Source organism: Felis catus, chromosome A3 (genome assembly GCF_018350175.1).
Source record: "Felis catus isolate Fca126 chromosome A3, F.catus_Fca126_mat1.0, whole genome shotgun sequence".
Lineage (NCBI taxonomy): Eukaryota > Metazoa > Chordata > Mammalia > Carnivora > Felidae > Felis > Felis catus.
In genome coordinates, this window is record NC_058370.1 from 1011017 (window position 1) to 1027828 (window position 16812).

At 59.1% G+C, this 16812-nt stretch overlaps 1 protein-coding gene across 1 annotated transcript; it reads left to right on the forward strand.

The window, feature by feature from the left end:
- Positions 1-534: 534 nt before the first annotated feature.
- Positions 535-14436, forward strand: YTHDF1 (YTH N6-methyladenosine RNA binding protein 1). The gene is made up of 5 exons (XM_023251009.2): positions 535-783; positions 955-979; positions 1974-2053; positions 9753-11273; positions 13100-14436. Exons 1-5 carry the CDS (start codon positions 757-759, stop codon positions 13124-13126), a joined length of 1680 nt encoding a protein of 559 aa, XP_023106777.1. The 5' UTR covers positions 535-756; the 3' UTR covers positions 13127-14436.
- Positions 14437-16812: the final 2376 nt, after the last annotated feature.

The window sequence follows — 16812 nt, forward strand, 5'->3', positions numbered from 1 at the left end:
AGCCCAGGGGGGCAGCCCCACGGCCCGCAGAGCTCACACCCAGGCTGCCCCTCTGAGGGACGCTGGTGGGGCGCCAGGGGCGAGCGAGCTGCAGGGTAGACGGGGGTCCAGCCCGCTGTAAGCGGCTTTCGGTAGGCGGTCGCACTCGCCGGCTCAGCTTGTTCAGACCTCGGGGAGAAGCACGAGCGGGGGGCGTTGGGGCCCACGACCTGCGCCAGCAGCTCAGGGTGCAGGCGCCGGGCCCGGCAGGTGCAGCCCCCGGGAGGCGACCCGCCGCCGCTTCCCGCCCGGCCCCCCGCGGCGCCGCCGGGTGCGCCCACGTGACTTCCCGGGCGCGCCCCGCCCCCCCGCCGCGCGATACCGGGACCCGGGCGCGACATCCGTCCCGCCGGGCGAGGGCGCGCAGGCGCGGCGCGTGGCGGCCCGTCGGCGCTCCCGGCCTGCCCCGCGCGCGCTGACGTCGCGCAGCCTCGTCCCCGCCGACGCCGCCGCCGCCGCCGCCGTCGCCGCCGCCGTCGCCGCCGCCATTGGAGTCGGCGCCTCGTCAGTGCGTCCCGTCCGGGCTCCGTCTCACCGCGCCGCGCCCCGCGAGCGGCCCGCGCGCCCAGCAGTCGCCGCCGCCGCCGCCCGGCCGGCGCCCGGGGAGGAGGCGGCGGGCCCGGGGCCGCGAGAGCGCGGGTGACAGGCCCGGCCTCGCGGGGAGGCCCGAGCCGGCGGGCGCCCCGGCCCCGCGCCGCGCCGCGCCGTTCATGAAGCATGTCGGCCACCAGCGTGGACCCCCAGGTAGCGGGGCCCGGGGGCGCGGGGGAGGGCGGCCGGGGGCGCCCCGGGGCGGCGGGGCCCGTTCGGGGCCGGAGCGCGCCCGACGCCCGGGAGGGGTCCTCGTGAATAACTTTGTGTTTCCCTCTCCCCGGGGTCCCGTCTGCGCGCACGACCCGGCCTGCGGCGACACAGAGAACAAAAGGACAGGATACTAAAGGTGAGCGAAGTTGGCGCGGTCGCTGCGGGTCCTGGATGGAGGAGGCGGCGGGCCATGTGGGGGAGAAAAGGTCTCGGAAGGGCGTCTGGAGCCGGACGCTTCTCCTCCGTGTGCTTCCGGGAGATAGATGTTAGGTGGCGATACCGGGAGGTTTAGCAGCTGGAGATCGGGGACTTTTCAAGGAGAAGTAAGTAAAAGGGTGGCGGGAGGCATCGCGTCCTCCCTCCCCGCTGCAAGATGGTGGACTTGAATGGGGGAAGGGAGGGAGGCAGGTGTGCGGGGCTGGCCCCGGGGGCCCTGGGGAGCTAGCTGCGCACCCCAGTAGTTAGAGCCCCAGTGAACCGGGCCTCGGGAGTCTCTCGTGATGTGCTGGCTTAGGGTAAACCCCCAAGACTCCCTGTCGTGAGAGCCGTAAGTGACACTTCGTGTTTACTTGGAAGACTTTTCAACCAGTGTGTGTTACTCGGGTGTAACCAAATATGGTTCATCGTGTTTTAAGACTGGAAAGGGCCCAGCACTTTATTTACCTTTCCTTTCCTTTTTCGGCTGAGCGTTGAAACAGCGGAAAGTAAGCGGAGAGCCGGATTAAAATGAGCTCGGAAGCGTCCTTCGGTCACAGCCTGGCCCCGCTGCCCGGGCCGGAAGCTCCCGGTTCTTCGCCGTCCCCCCACTCGCAGTGAGGCCTTTGCAGGCGCCGTGGTTGCCTCCGTAGTCTGCTCAGGCCACACCATCATCCCCGAAGCCCAGTTACAAGCTCTTGGCTATTTTGTCAAGTTCTACCAAATTATGATCAAATTTTTACCAAAAACATGAAATTGTTGAAAGTTGTGCCTTGCCGTCCTAATTGTGTAAACGTCAGCTGGGTACTGTGTTCTTTCTTAAGTAAAAGCAATTTTTAGAAATCGAGGGACGTAGGCTTTACTGTCTTTGATTTCCATGCTTAAAAGTAATTTTTTTAAATTCAAAGATAACATTTTGCAACTTCTTGTTCTAGTACAAAATGGTTCTTTGCATCAGAAGGATACAGTCCATGACAATGACTTTGAGCCCTACCTTTCTGGACAGTCAAATCAGGTGAGCTTTTTTGTTCTTTATTTTTTTTAAACCTGTATTTTTATGTTAGTTCTGAGCCTCATAATGCAACTTTCCTGCTATGTTTCTGATTTTATCATCCTAAACAACAAAGAAGCACCACATACAGTACTAGCAACAGAGAGCATGCTGAGGATCTGCTCAGAAGACTAGCCTTGAGTTAAACATGGGGCGTGAGTGTGGGGAAGGCGGCGCGCCCCGGGAAGGAAGGTCCCGCTGGGGCCGTCTGCAGGGGGACTTCTGTCGTCCTCAGTGCCTACGGCCCAGTGATGCACCGCCGTGGATGCAGTGCAGGCGTGTGTCGTTGTCTGAGATTTCCCGGGGAGTTATTTCAGCTCTGGGCAAGTAGAATTGTGGTCCAGGAGAGCATCTAAGAATCCAGCTCCGGAGCCAGACTTTGGCCTTGGGTTCGGATCTTCACTCCGCTGCCGTGTGACACTTCCTCAGGTGGCTCGCCTCTTCTGTGCCTCACTGTCCTTTTGTAGAAGACTGGCTGTGGAGACGGCTGGGGAGTCGTTGGGAGGATGGCAGGCAGTGCTCGTCAAGCTCCGACATGGCACCTGTACAGGGCCCAGCAGGTCGTAGCTGCCCGTTTTTCTTTGGTATTTCAGAGTTTCTCCGCCGTGGCCCTGTGGGCATTTTGGACGGAAACAGTCTTTGTTTGGGGGGCTGTGAGTCGTGGGGTGCTGAGCAGCCTTCCTGGTCTCCTCCCCCTACACGCATACCGGTATGACGAGCAGAAGTGTCTTGATGGCGTCTCCTGGGGGCTGACTTACACTGGGTAAAACCACCAGGCTAGTTGGAGTTCAGGGTTAAGCATAGCGTCCACCACTTTTAAAACATACTACGCGTGTTCGCTTTGGAACGAAACCAGGCTTTGCCTCTTCCCTGGGGTGGAATGAAATTAGTTTGTCTCTTTTCTTGCCAGTCTGCCCCTTTCTAAAGTGTCTTAGAACTTAAAACTTTTCCCTGTCTTCGTCCTTCTTTTTTTCAAATGTGTATTTTTGAGAGAGAGAGGGAGAGAATCCCAAGCAGGCTGCACACCGTCAGCTCAGCCTGACCGGGGCTCGATCCCGCAAATTCGGAGAACATGACCTGAGCCGAAATCAAGAGTCGGAGGCTCAACCTACTGAGCTCCCAGGTGCCCCTGTCCTTACTGCACTGAGCCAGTCTGCAGTCAAGGTGCCCAGGACACCCTTTCTAGAGCCCCTCCCCTTGCACCCCCCCCCCCCCCAGGACCCACCCCTCCTCTGGGCAGGGCCAGGTGGGGCAGAGAACTACCCTGGCCTCGGTGACGCATTGTCGGGGTAATGGCAGGAAGTTGAATGAGTACTTTATTTTTTTCCTTACGTGGTCTGAATGCTGTGGCGGTATCGTGTTTTAGGCTTTGACCAAAGAAAGGTGAGGGGAATTGTTTCACTCGAAATATGTTTTTATGAGGCAGGCGCTTTCATGTTATTTGGGCGAATTTCCTTAGAAGCAGAGCAGATGATTTTCTGTCAGGAGGGTAATTACGGCTGTTTCACCCTGGGTGAAGCCAGCTGGGAGGACAGGGGTCGGGTGACGCTGCAAGGGACAGCCTTAAAACAGCCCTTTGTCCTGGGTATTGGTGTGCTTTTCAGCAAGGTGGTTAATCACATTACTTACGAGTAGATTCGTGATCTTTTTCGTTTTTTTGTTTGTTTATTTTGAGAGAGCGCACATGCGTGAGAGCTGGGGAGGGGCAGAGAGAGAGGGCGAGAGAGAGTCCCAAACAGGCTCTGCACCGTTAGCCCAGAGCCTGACACGGGGCTTCAGCTCACGAAACTGACCTCATGACCTGAGCTGGAGTCAAGAGTTGGGACGCTCAACCGACAGCCACCCGGGGCCCCAAGAGTAAATCCAGGTTCTTGATTGAGAACAGATTTTCCAGACATGGCCAACTGTTAGAGTGTAGAATGCGGGTAACACGGGAGAGCTCTTAGAGCCTAATTTTCCTGGTCCTCTTGTTTTGTGGATGAAGAAAAGGGCCCGAGAGGCCTGGTTTGCCCGGGTGGTGGAGCCAGTTTGTGGCAGAGCTAGGTTCTGGACTAACTGGGGGGGGGGGGGGGGGGGGGGGGGGGGGGGAGATGGTCTCCTCCATGCACACGGCAGGGGCTCGTTCGGTCCTTGTGTTTGTTGCTACTTTCTTCGTCCTGGCCACCACGCATGTGGCCTCCTTGCAGACAGAAGCCACTGGGGATTGATGGCACCTCTGGGTTTGGGCTCTGCTGGCAAAGGCTTCTCCTGAGGACAGCTCTGTGTTTCGGTGTTCCAGCTCCCAGACGGGAGGCGCGCCATGGGGCCCGCCCGACCGCACGTGAGTGAGGGACAGTGGTGGCTCGTGTGGCCGGGAGCAGTGCACTTCAGTTGCCAGCACTGTGCTTCTCTTTATTGAGGTGTTTTGGACATGTGACAGGTGGCATGTATTGGAAGGGTGCCATTTCACAAGGGACTTTGCCTGTGTACCTCTGGGGCCGTCACCGCAGGGAGGATGGTGACGAGGCCGTCAGCCCCGTGACGCTTTTTTTTAATATGGGTGTTTGTAGTGGCAAGTTCGAGGCTATTTCTGTTTTTGTGTTTTATGAAGTTTTAATACCGGGACGATTTGGAAAGTGTTTCCAAGCATGCTGTTCAGGCTAGTTCAACTTGTAACGCCCCACAACGGAGCCGGGGTCCTGGGTGCAGGAGGGCCTTTGGGCCCTCGGGCGTGCATTTGTCCCTTCCTGGTTGCCCCCGGGAGCATCCTGATGTAGCAGCCCTGCATCCCCTCTGTGACACGAAATACATGTTAGCTTTAGGAGATGGGTGGGGGGAAGTGCGGGGGAGCAGACGGGCTCTGGGTGGGGGCCACACGGTGTGGATACTACGGACTGAACCGAATCACTCGGTTGTCAGCAGACGCGCTTGTTTGCCCAGGCACGTCTGTCAGAGATGCAAAGGAGTGGAAGCAAACTTTTCTAGTTTATTTCTCAATTGTGTTCAGTTCAGTTGTGTTCTGAGTGTGATAGGATGTTTTCACTTTATGAGAAAGTTCTGCAAGTTTTCCTGTTCCCGTTTTCAGTGCCAAGCACCGTCATGGGTTTATGCTTATTCTTCTAGAAAGCTGTGATGCCTCTGACGTGAGGATCGACTTCCACTTTGAGCAGAGCCACTTGACGTGCTGGGGTGTGTTTTCGCAGTTGAGGGTGTGGTGGGCTCTCACCTCCGTTTCCAGGACCTGGTGTGCCCCATCCCAGAGGTTCCTTAGGTGGTCAGGTTGAAATTTGTACCTTCTCGCTCTTTGCAGAAAGCGTCTGGCCTCGGGAGGTGCTTCTGTTCATAAAAAGACCAGCTCATCTTGAAAATCGTGCTCGGCTGTCATCCAGGGTTTCTGTCAGGTTTGGGGGTGGTTTTCACCCCGCAGCCCAAGGCCAGGCTAAACTGATGCCCTGTTGGGTGGGCCACTTCATGTGGAGAGCCTGGGGGCCAGCTGGCTCAGGGCTTGCTCTGCTGGGCAGTTCTGGCGGGCTCGAGCGACTGAGGGAGTTAGCAAGGAGCGCGTGGTCTCGTAGGCCGTGGCCTGGCGCGGGTTTCTTGTGGTCGTGTCCAAAGGCTGTGGGCTTCAGTGATGGCGCCCACTCAGGGGAGACCAGCCATCGTGGAGTGCGGCTGGTGGGGCCCAGTGGGGTCTTCACATACTTCTTAATGTCAAGTTGCTCAAAACGACGTGCCTCATGGGGCGCCTGGGTGGCTCAGTCGGTTGGGCGTCCAAGTCTTGATCTCGGGGTTGTGGGTTCCGACCCTGTGTTGGGCTCCGTGCTGGGTGTGGAGCCTACTTAAAAGAGGAAACTACGTGCCTCGAGCTGGACACAAAGGCAGAAATTCTCTGGCGTCAGAAACTGTGCTCCTTGCACACGACCCAGCCAGCTGAGGGACTGCAGTCCTCTTGCACGGAGACACATGCAGCCAAGCCTGTGTCCCCGGGGCTTCCCCTGGGTGCACCTGCTGGGCCCCTTGCAGCTCTGGTCCCTTTGTCACTCTTCATAATTGCCGTTGATGCTTTCCGCTTCTACGTAATTTACTTAAGCGTAATTTCTAGCCGTTCAGGATGAGTTTATTTTTTAACGTGACTGTACTTTACCAAGTGTGAAAAGGTTTGAATTTTAGAATAGGTTCATTATTGTGTTTTGCTGTGGTTTTTCAACGAGAGTGACGCAGGGATCACAGACAGAGACTTGGTGGAAGTCTGTTTTGTCTGGAGAGCCCATTCTGTCTGTGATCTTGGACTTGGCCACAAGGAGGCGCCCGGGAGTCCGGTGTTTGTCAGTCTTTCCTCGTGGAGCCTCAGCTTGCCTTGAAGATGAGTCCGCCTCGCCTCCCTGTTTTGGGGCCCTGCGTTCTAGCAAAGGCTACAATTAGACGGAGTCTCGTATGTGGGAGCGTCAGTCAGGGGGATGGTTTTACCTGCACTGGCCTCAAAAAGGTTTTTGTAGGTCCTGCCTTTTCCTGGACGTGCAGCGCCCCTGCCTCGAGCGGCTGCCTGCCCGGAGGGAGAGTCAGCGCTCGTTTCTGCCGCTGCAGCGCCTGCACCCGCACCCCCGAGACACCGGCCCCCAGTTGGCAGCCTCGGGGCGCGGTGGGTCGAGCCGAGGAGCGTCCAGGCGGCAGCACATCTGCCCGGAGCCCGCGCTGCGGGGCACGGCCTGGCCAGTCGCGGCCGCGGTCCGGTTCACCTATGCGGGGAGGAGAATTTCAGTTTTGCTGGAAGTTAAGGCCAGAGCATTTGGGCCCTATGTGCTGCGGACGGACGGACGGACGGACTGACGGGGACCGCTTCCTGTGCAGCACAGCCCGGGAGGGAGGGGGTGTGGTCCGAATAGCAAGCGAGAGTAAACACATCCGGGTCTTCTCACGGGACAGTGACTGACTGCACGTAGGTTCGTACACTGACTTGCTTGGCTTCAGCGCTTTGAAGGCAAGACGGCCGGTGGTGCAGCGAAGAGCTGCCGGGAGGACGGGGGTGGAGACCGAGTCAGGCTCACGGCGCTGAGGTTGCCGCACGCGGCCCGCCAGGTGGCCTGGAATCAGTCGTGTCCCGGGGAGGACAGAGGTGAGGACAGACGGACGGACGGAGGCCGTGGGCAGGGCTGGCGTCCAGCCCGGGGAGTGCCGGGCCCGGTGCGCGTGGGGACGGCTGCTGGTGGGCCTGCGGCCGCTTGTCAGGACGCCCCTTCATCTGGGGCCCTGAAGCGAGGAGTCTCCGTTCCTTTTGCTGTAAGAGCCGTAGCGTTGGAGGAAGATCTGTAGTCCAGGTGCTTTTGTGACTCTCCTGTCCGTGTTCGCCGTGACCCGCCTGCACTGACGGGTCCCAGGAGGAGAGGGTTAGGTCCACTCAGGGCCACCACTTCTCTCCCAGACGCCCTCCTGCCGGGAGGCACTCCCGTGAGCCAGGAGGGCTCAGGGGTGCCGGCTGGCTGGCTTCCTGTTCCTGGGACGGTCCCGGCTGGAAGCCGCCGAGAAGCGCCTGTGCACAGCATGGTCAGGACCCGGAACGCCAGTTCTGTCCAGTCCACAGCAGGACTTTAGATGAACTTGGAGGGATGTTGAATGGAGAACACAACGCATGATGGTTTGTGTCCTCAGTTACATCCTGCTACGGGTGAGGCTTGCCTGTGAGTCACGAGTGAGGTGCTAGCCCCGTGTGAGCCCCGTCTGTGGGTGCTGAGGTCAGGCGGCAGGCTTAGCTCTTGGGGCTGCCCCTCGCCTCACAGAGCATGCCCTCTGCCCGAACCTGGTGATTTGCTCTCCCTCCTGACCGGCCCCCTGGAGAGCGTCTTTGAGGGCCCAGGTTGGATGCAGGCAGACAGAGGAGGTTACGAGAAAGGGGCCGGAGTCACTGACGTCCTTTCTGGGGAAGGTAGCTCCAGCTGTGCCGCGGCTTATGGGACATTGATGATGGGGCCGGTTCGTTGTCTGTTTTTCACCCCCTGGGCATCTCCGTGATTTTTATTACTGGGAAAGTCCTTGCCTTTTAAAAAGTGATTTCTGCAGTTGTCTGCCGTCAAATGGAGCAGCCAACAGGCAGGAGCGGCGATGCCTGAGGTCCTGCGAATCCTCGATGGGATGGGGCAGCAGGAGGTGGCAGTGGAGACCGACAGCCAGGAGGCTGGGTGACCGACGTCACGTGTTGGGCTGGGACTGCTGAGGGACCGGCCTGTTCTCCAGAGGGTCCTCTGGGGGAGCGGGGTCTGGAGAGTCCCACGCCTTCTCACGGTGGCAGAGCGCAAATGCTTGTTTGGCATTCTGGCTCTCCCTCCCTGGCGGCCTCAGCCCGGCTCCCCCCCCCCCCCCCCCCCCCCCCCCCCCCGCGTGGGTCCCTGGGACTGTGCTGGCCAGGACAGCGGTGTTCTCACGTGATAGTCGGTGCAGGGCTGGAGGAGGAGGTCTCTGGCCAATGCTCTCCTTGTAGAACTTTCTGGTTGTTTGTAGAGGAGGGTAGGGGAGAGGAGGGGGCCCACTAAGCAGTCAGAAAATGGTAGCATGGGCCGGCAAGCTTGCTGCTGCCTCCACTCTTGTTTTCCTTTATGGCCTTGCCACTCCTTAAACCAGCTGCCCTGGGCAGGAAGCCTGCACCCCTAGCCTGCACCCCTCCACTCCTCCTACCACCCACACCTGCCAGGAAACCATCTACATCACCTGCCAGTGGCATGGCCAGGGGGCCCCAGCTGTGGCCAGAAGCCCGCTGAGTCTCTCCCCAAGGAGACGCCTTGCCAGAATGGCTGACCTCAGGTCTAAATCCACACCCTGGGCAGATTTCCTGAGATTCCGGAGGTGAGTCTCTGCTGCCTTGAGGGCAGTCCAGCCGCTCGAAAAGCCCTCTCTGAGGCTCCAGCCGACGCACGGGTGTCCTCTCAGTAAGGAATCCCAGGTGAAGTTGGAGCCCGATGTGAAGGCTTCTCCAGCTCAGAGAGCAGGCAGGACACGGAGTCTTGGCCAAGGAGCCGGCCGAGGCCTCCGTGCTGTCTGACGCGCGGTGAGAGCCAAGGCCACGCCTGGGCCGTGGTGGGGATGTGAGATGGCGAGGCCCCTTTGGACTCGGAAGTGGGGGTGGGCTGGCAGGAAAGGCCTGTGGGAGGGGCCTCTGAAGCGGCCTTTGATAGAGGGGGTGGGAGGAGCCCGTGGGTCCAGCGGAAAAGGGTGTTGCCCGTGAGCCGGGACCCGCGGGGACCCGCGGGAGCGTTGAGCAGTCAGGGGGCTTGAAACCAGGCTGCCGGGCAAGCCGCCCTGTCGCCCCGAGCTCCCCGAAAGCCGTCTTGGCCTTCCCGCAGTTGTCCTCCCCTCCCGCCGTGCCGGCAGTGCTGTCCCGTGTGCGGGGTCGGCGGCGTCGCCGCTCCTCGCTCTGGTTCCCTCCCGCGTGAACAGTGTGCTGCTTGAGGGTGCAGGAGCGGCTGCAGGTGGACTGCTGGCGGCCAGTGCCGGGGCGGCTGGGCCTGGTCGCGTCACGCGGACCCAGCACGCCGCAGGTGACCACCTGGCTGCTCTCAGCCCTTGCTGTGTTCTCACTGGGTGGCCTCGGTTCCTGTGGGGGGTGACGGTGCCGTGCAGCCCGCCTGGACCGAGGCAGGAAGTCTCCGAGTCGCGTCCTGAGAGCAGTCTAACCCGTCCCCGCTTGTTTTCCCAGAGTAACAGTTACCCCTCCATGGCGGATCCTTACCTGTCCAGCTACTACCCACCGTCCATCGGATTTCCTTACTCCCTCAATGAGGCGCCCTGGTCCACTGGAGGGGACCCTCCGATCCCGTACCTCACCACCTACGGACAGCTCAGTAACGGAGACCACCACTTCATGCACGATGCTGTCTTCGGCCAGCCCGGGGGCCTGGGGAACAGCATCTACCAGCACAGGTTCAATTTCTTCCCCGAAAACCCTGCCTTCTCCGCCTGGGGGACGAGCGGGTCTCAGGGGCAGCAGGCTCAGAGCTCAGCCTACGGGAGCAGCTACACGTACCCGCCGAGCTCCCTGGGTGGCACGATCGTGGACGGGCAGACGGGCTTCCACAGCGATACCCTCAACAAGGCCCCCGGCATGAACAGCCTGGAGCAGGGCATGGTGGGCCTGAAGATTGGGGACGTCACCACCTCTGCCGTCAAGACCGTGGGGTCGGTGGTCAGCAGCGTGGCGATGGCCGGTGTCCTTTCCGGGAGTGGTGGGACGAGCGTGAATATGCCGGTTTCAAAGCCGACCTCGTGGGCTGCCATCGCCAGCAAGCCGGCCAAGCCACAGCCGAAAATGAAAGCAAAAAGCGGACCTGTCATCGGGGCAGCCCTGCCCCCGCCACCTATAAAGCATAACATGGACATCGGCACGTGGGACAACAAAGGGCCTGTGCCCAAGCCTCCGGCCCCCCAGCAGGCACCGGCCCCCCAGCCTGCCCCGCAGCCCCAACCGGTCGTGCAGCCTCTTCCCGCTCAGCCCCCCCCTTTGGCCCAACCGCAGTATCCGAGCCCTCAGCAGCCACCCCAGACCCGCTGGGTCGCCCCTCGCAACAGAAATGCGGCCTTCGGGCAGAGCGGAGGGGCCGGCGGCGACGGTAACTCTCCCGGAAGCGCTCAGCCTCATTCTGCCCCCAGCGTGGAGTCCCACCCCGTTCTGGAAAAACTGAAAGCGGCCCACAGCTATAACCCCAAGGAGTTTGATTGGAACCTCAAGAGCGGCCGCGTGTTCATCATAAAGAGCTACTCGGAGGACGACATCCACCGCTCCATCAAGTACTCGATCTGGTGCAGCACGGAGCACGGCAACAAGCGCCTGGACGGGGCCTTCCGCGCCGCCGGCAGCAAGGGGCCCGTGTACCTGCTCTTCAGCGTCAACGGGAGCGGGCACTTCTGCGGGGTGGCCGAGATGAAGTCGCCCGTGGACTACGGCACCAGCGCGGGGGTCTGGTCTCAGGACAAGTGGAAAGGCAAGTTTGACGTGAAATGGATTTTCGTCAAGGACGTGCCCAACAACCAGCTGCGGCACATCAGGCTGGAGAATAACGACAACAAGCCGGTCACCAACTCCCGTGACACCCAGGAGGTGCCCTTAGAGAAAGCAAAGCAAGTGCTCAGAATCATCGCTTCCTACAAGCACACGACCTCCATCTTTGACGACTTTTCTCACTACGAGAAGCGTCAGGAGGAGGAGGAGGAGGTGCGCAAGGTGAGTCTGACCTTCTCGCGCTGGAGCTCCGGGCGGGCCGGGGCCGGAGCCGGAGCCGAGGCCTCGTGCTCGCCGGCTGGGGCCCGGCGACCGCCAGGTCCCCGTGGCCTCGGGCAGGGCCAGCAGCGTCTGGGCTTGTCCGGGCACGGTCACCCGTGGGGGGGGGGGGCGCGTAAGTGGACGTGACCACGCAGCTTTGTGGTTCTTGGGGAACACGAGCCCTGGGGCCATGGTGCAGAATTCTCCCTGGACACTTAGAGATAACGCCTGTGGACTGGGGTAGGCCGGCGAGGCTGCTGGGGCCGCGGGGGGCTACAGGCCCTGCCTGACACCCCAGGGCACCGCCCTCCTCGCCCGGGAAGCTCTGGTCTGGAGGCCGTGGCTTCTTTTTCTCCTGAAAACCCAGTGCCTTACAGGTTTTGGGACCTTGAACTCTCCCTCCGGGTGGCAAAGAGGAGGTGGGGGCAGAGTGGGTGTGGAACGCAGGCCTCCCCTAACCGGAAGTGAGCATCTAGAACCCGGGGTGCGAGCCGCGAGTTGGGCCTCCGACGTAGTGCGTTCCCCTTCGGCCACCGAGAACCTCCCGGAGCCTGAGCAGTTCCGGCCCGCTGAAGCGAGTCTGCCTGTGCTGCGGCGGAACGGGGCCCGTGGCCGTGAACTGGCCCAGGGTGGGAACAAGGACGGCGAAGCACACTCTGTGAAGCCGGCTTGTCTGAGAGAGTTCATGCTGAGGTTTTTTCCTGCCGTTTTGATATCGAAACATCCTTTTTTAAATTAAACGTCAGTTGACGATGGTTGGGTGTGCGGTCCTGTACCGACAGACGCGTCACCCGTCTGTGAATGGCAAGCGTCCCGGAGCATTTTTAGCCGAAAGGCCTGTAGCCGATGGTGACGTTAGCAGTGTTAGGCGCTGCACATAGCGTAACCATCACGGTTTGTAAAAGTTGGAAAACGCATTGGTCCTTCTTTCGTTTGTAGGGAAAGGAGAGGGGTGTGTGATTTATTTCCAGTTACTGAGATCCTGTATTCTCACTCTTTTAGGTGTAGAGCAAAATATCGAATTGCTGAATTTGCAGGGATAGAGCAGAGATCACTGGTCATGAAGCTTAAGCTCCTCGGTGGATTTCAGCCTGGCAGCAGGCTTTGTGTGGCTGTGGTTTATCTCAGATACGCTTCCTGACTTCTCTAGGTTCTGGGAGTTGTGACGAGGCTAGGGGTAAATTTCTGCCTGTAACCGGTTGCCATTTTCAAGGCCAAACCTGAGTTGGCCAGTGGGGTTGGGAAGAGAGAGTGTCGAGTTGGTCCGTGGGAGGCGTGCCTGCAGGCAGACTCGGGGCACTCACGGCATTACGCTGTTCCTCCAGGGAGCTTGAGAGACGTGTGGAACCTACCAGAACTTTCAGCAGTGTGCTTCTTCCTTAGACCGCTGTTTGCGTGTCTCCAGTGGAGTTTAGTTGCAGCACCGTGAGGAAGGACCAATGTGATTTCTGCCCCTGTTGATGAGAAGCCAGCCGGGCAGACGTGGGGAGAGACTGAGATGCGTCACGGGCTCGTCAGACGTGCTCTGGGAAAGATGGTTCTGGGTGTGGTAGGAAAGAGACCCGGCCAGAGAGGACTTGCGTGGAGCAGGTGGACGCCGAGGGCTGGGCATAGTTATCAGAGGCCCGGGGCGCCTGCTGGCGTGGCCTGGCTGGTCCCCGCGGGGGGGGTGCAGGCCCAGATGGGGGCCACAGCCCACAGCGCGGCCCGGGGGACCTCACTTTGGAGGGAGTGTGCATGGCGTGTTCACTCCGTGTGTTCAAGTCTTCTCCTTTTTCTATTTACAGGAACGGCAGAATCGAAACAAACAATAAGGATGAAGCAGTTTCTTATGTGTTCTAACGTCGGACTAAAAAGTTGAAGAGAACGTGTGCTTGGTGCTGTTGTCTCGTGCGGGGCCCGACTCGTCGCACCTTTCGCTCATTGTCTTTCATTTTTGCCCAGATGGATCTGCGTTCGTTTGTACTTTTTCTATGGATTATCGTATTCTAGAACTCACTAATAAAGGAGTATGTTTTCTGTCAGCCTATCAATCAGACCTAATGTGAGATATAAGTATCCTTCAAAAGCAAACCAAACAGAAAGCCCTAATACATCTGAAAGGTGGTTTTTTGGGTTTTTTTGGGTTTTTATGCAGAAATTATGTTCTTACTTTTCTGGTCAGTGTCCTTTAACATGTTTACGCGGAACTCATTTCTCAGCCCTTTGTTGCTTCATAGCAGACACGAGAAACCATGACTGCTTTTGGCGTTTACTGTCTTCTGTTAAAATACTTCTTTTCAAAATGTTGAAATCAACAAGTTAACGATCACCTCATTTGGGCAGTTTGCTATTTTTATTACCTGTTATCTGTCTAAAACGCTAATCCGTTTGATTTTTCTACTAGACGAAAAGATACGTTTTAGTTTTCCAGATGTGGTGAACGTGCCCCGTCGCACGGAGCGCCATCCACCCTCGAACGGTCTCCGGCGCCGCGGCCGCCGGGTCCCTCGCGCTGCTCTCCGCCCGGCGGGGTGGAAGCGGCGGCACGCGGAGGGCCGGGCTCAGCGGGCGGCCGTTCGAGCTGTGTGCGTCACCCCACCTGCCCCCCTCCTCTCCCGACAACCCGACGCCCTTCTGAGTTTCCTGCCCACGATGCTGAGCTTTACACGTCCGATCCGCTGGTGCAGACGGAGCGGCGGGCGATGCTGCGGGCGTCGGTTTCACCGTGCGCGTCTGGTTTCTCTTTCCCGTTGAATGGGTAAAAAAAAAAAAAAAAGCAAACAACAAAAAAAACCTTTTAGAAACTGAATTTGCTGTCCTGTTCTGTGGACCGAGGGACCTTGAACTGGCTGCCACCTGGAGTCCGAGTCAAGCATGACCATGGTGCTCACACCTGTCGCTCCGGCACGCAGTCTGCACGCGCCCACTGTAGGGGATCTTCCTGTTTAGAGAGCAGATACCTTCCGAAAACTATTTACTCCAAAAGACCCTCTGAGTTAAAGTTTAAGCTGTATTATTTAGACTTGTATTTAGAACGTGTCATTTTCTCTGAACTGTTCCTGCCTGTGTGGAGTCACGGACAACATCGGATAACTTTTCCTCTGGAGAATACAAGCCTTAATAAACAATACCTATTTAGCAAGTCTGGTGTCCTCATTCTTCACTCCCCTTTCACGGGTTGGTGGTGGTGGTAACTGCACAGCCAGCTGCGGGGGGAGGGGGTCGCTGCCCCAGAGCCCGAGCACGATTCTCCGCGTCCGAGACTCGTTCTCGTCTGCTGCAGGGAAGCCGGCGACCGAGACCGTCGATGTTGTAACTTCGCTCACCCCGCGCTGTGGTTTGTGGGAAAGACGGAGGGACTGTTTAAAGATCCGGTTATAACTCCGAGTTCGTAGTCCCCCCGGCGTTGTGCTGCAGGCCTTTTCAGATCTCAGCACCGGCCTCCCCGGACTGGCCGTCCCGCCCGCCTCCTCCCTCCGTTCGTTCTTCAGCCGGGGGCACCGGCACGCTTCCTCGAGCCCGCGTGTGTCGCAGGAAGTCCCGTGCCTGCTCGGTTTGTTCTACCGTTGAGGTAAAATTCACAGGCACGAACTGTAAGAGGTTTGAAGTTTGAGGTAGAGCTGACACAAAGGTACAGGATGTTAGCATCATCCCGGAAAACGGGCTTTCCTGGGTGCTCGCCCTGCCAGGGCCCAGCCATTGGAGTAAGGTCATGGCTGGTGAACACAGGGAGTCAGGCCGGGCCCTGCGCCCTGACAGGCCAGGGGGTGGGGGGGATTTTGCGCTCCCCACCCGGTGAGTATTCTGCTAGTACAAATGTAGTTCCGTGTTTGCTCGGAATTCCTTCTGGGATTTTATTTTGGTAAAGTGCGTATTAGGCCTTGAGTGTGGGTTCCTTGAGCGCCATTTCCTTTCGTGTGGTCACCGTGCTCCTTTCAAGGTTAAGATTGGTTCCTGGCTTGCAAGGGGACTGGCTGAGGGATGACCCCACCTTCGGTTGGGTTTGAAGCAACAGAGAGGGTCTGGGGCTTTCACGGGCATGAAGGAAGGGGCCAGGCGTTTGGTACCGAGGAGCTGCGACTCGGTTTGTCTAATGAGATCAGTTCCTGATTGGCCTGTGTGCCTGGTCCTTAGATGTCACCCAGTCTGAAGGCTCCCTCCAAACCCTGCCAGCCGGACTGGCTCCCGGGAGCAGAGGTCAGGGGCTGCCTTGCACTGTGTCACTTGAGGCTAAACATCCGAGGAAGGAAAGATCATTGTGTGGCGGTGGGAAAGGATTAGAGGGATGCGTGCAATTGTGAGTGGGCCACGTTTTGCTCCTAAAGGGCTGTGTGATGTCATATCTGCCCCCCAAACCCAGGAATCAGCTCTTGTTTTCCCCTCTGTCCCAGCCCAAAGCACGCCATTCACAGGCGGCGTTTTCGTGTGGGCGCTTAACTGACAGAGCGGAGTCCCAGAGAGAGAGTGCTGGCTGGGCCTGCCTGCTGGTGGCTTCTCCCCAGCCTGGGCTCCCGTGCCGCCTTGGGCTCCCTGTGGCCCGGGGTCCTCCCGCTCAGTAGGGCGAAGGCAGGTCACTAGCTGTGTTTCCTCGCTGAGGTCAGGGAGCGGGGTCCTTGTTGGGCCTGGCTCAGCGAGCGCCGCGGGCCGGTGGCCGGGCCCCTGGCCCTGTGCAGGTAACTCTGCTTATACTCGCTCTCCCTGGGGTGCTCCACGAGATCCATCACCTCGTGCTCAGCTTGCAGTTCCTTTTTTTTCTTTTTAAGTTTTTAAAAATGTTTATTTTTGAGAGAGAGACAGAGCATGAGCAGGGGAAGGGGCAGAGAGAGAGAGAGACCCAGAATCGGAAGCAGGCTCCAGACTGGGCTGTCAGCACAGAGCCTGATGCGGGGCTCGAACTCACGAACTGTGAGACCAGGACCCCAGCCGAAGTCGGACACTCAACTGACTGAGCCACCCAGTAGTTGCTTTTGAGACGTGCATGTGCAGCTTTCCCCTCCCCCAAAACCTATGTGTTAGGAAAGCGGTTTGAACGGTTGCCCTGAATGACATTTTTACTATAATTTTTTGTGGGGAGGAGGGTCATGGCGAATTTTTTTGAGCTGAGGACACCCAGTGGACTGTCTCTTCTCAGAGAACATCTGTGTTTACTGGAGGGTCTGGGTCACCGAAGTGACCACACGCTGGGAAGTAACTGCTGAGATCCCTCCTGCCGGCCTGGATGCAGGGTGGAGGGTCAGCCCTCCCGCAGATGAGGTCGCCCCTGCCTGTGTCACCTGCCCTGGCATGAGGAGAGCGAGGAGCGGGCCCGGCCTTTGCCCCTGCAGTGACCTTCCGTGGGGCAGCTCCGGGAGTGGCTTGGGTGATATCCCGACCTCCGGCACCCGTGGAGGCACAGGGGACGAGGGTCATCTCAACAGGTTCCCGGGGCCTTGCGCAGCCACACTCTGGACCGTCTGTGGGGTGTGCGTGCCCCTCCCCGCCCCTGCAAGAGTTCAGTCCCCCCTGAGTCAGAGTGACC

Excerpts from the sequence above, each read along its gene's own strand:
- YTHDF1 (XM_023251009.2), top strand. The coding sequence starts at position 757 with ATGTCGGCCACCAGCGTGGACCCCCAG. Across the intron at positions 784-954 it reads CCACCAGCGTGGACCCCCAG|AGAACAAAAGGACAGGATAC; the intron begins GTAGCGGGGCCC and ends GCGGCGACACAG. Across the intron at positions 980-1,973 it reads AAAAGGACAGGATACTAAAG|TACAAAATGGTTCTTTGCAT; the intron begins GTGAGCGAAGTT and ends TTCTTGTTCTAG.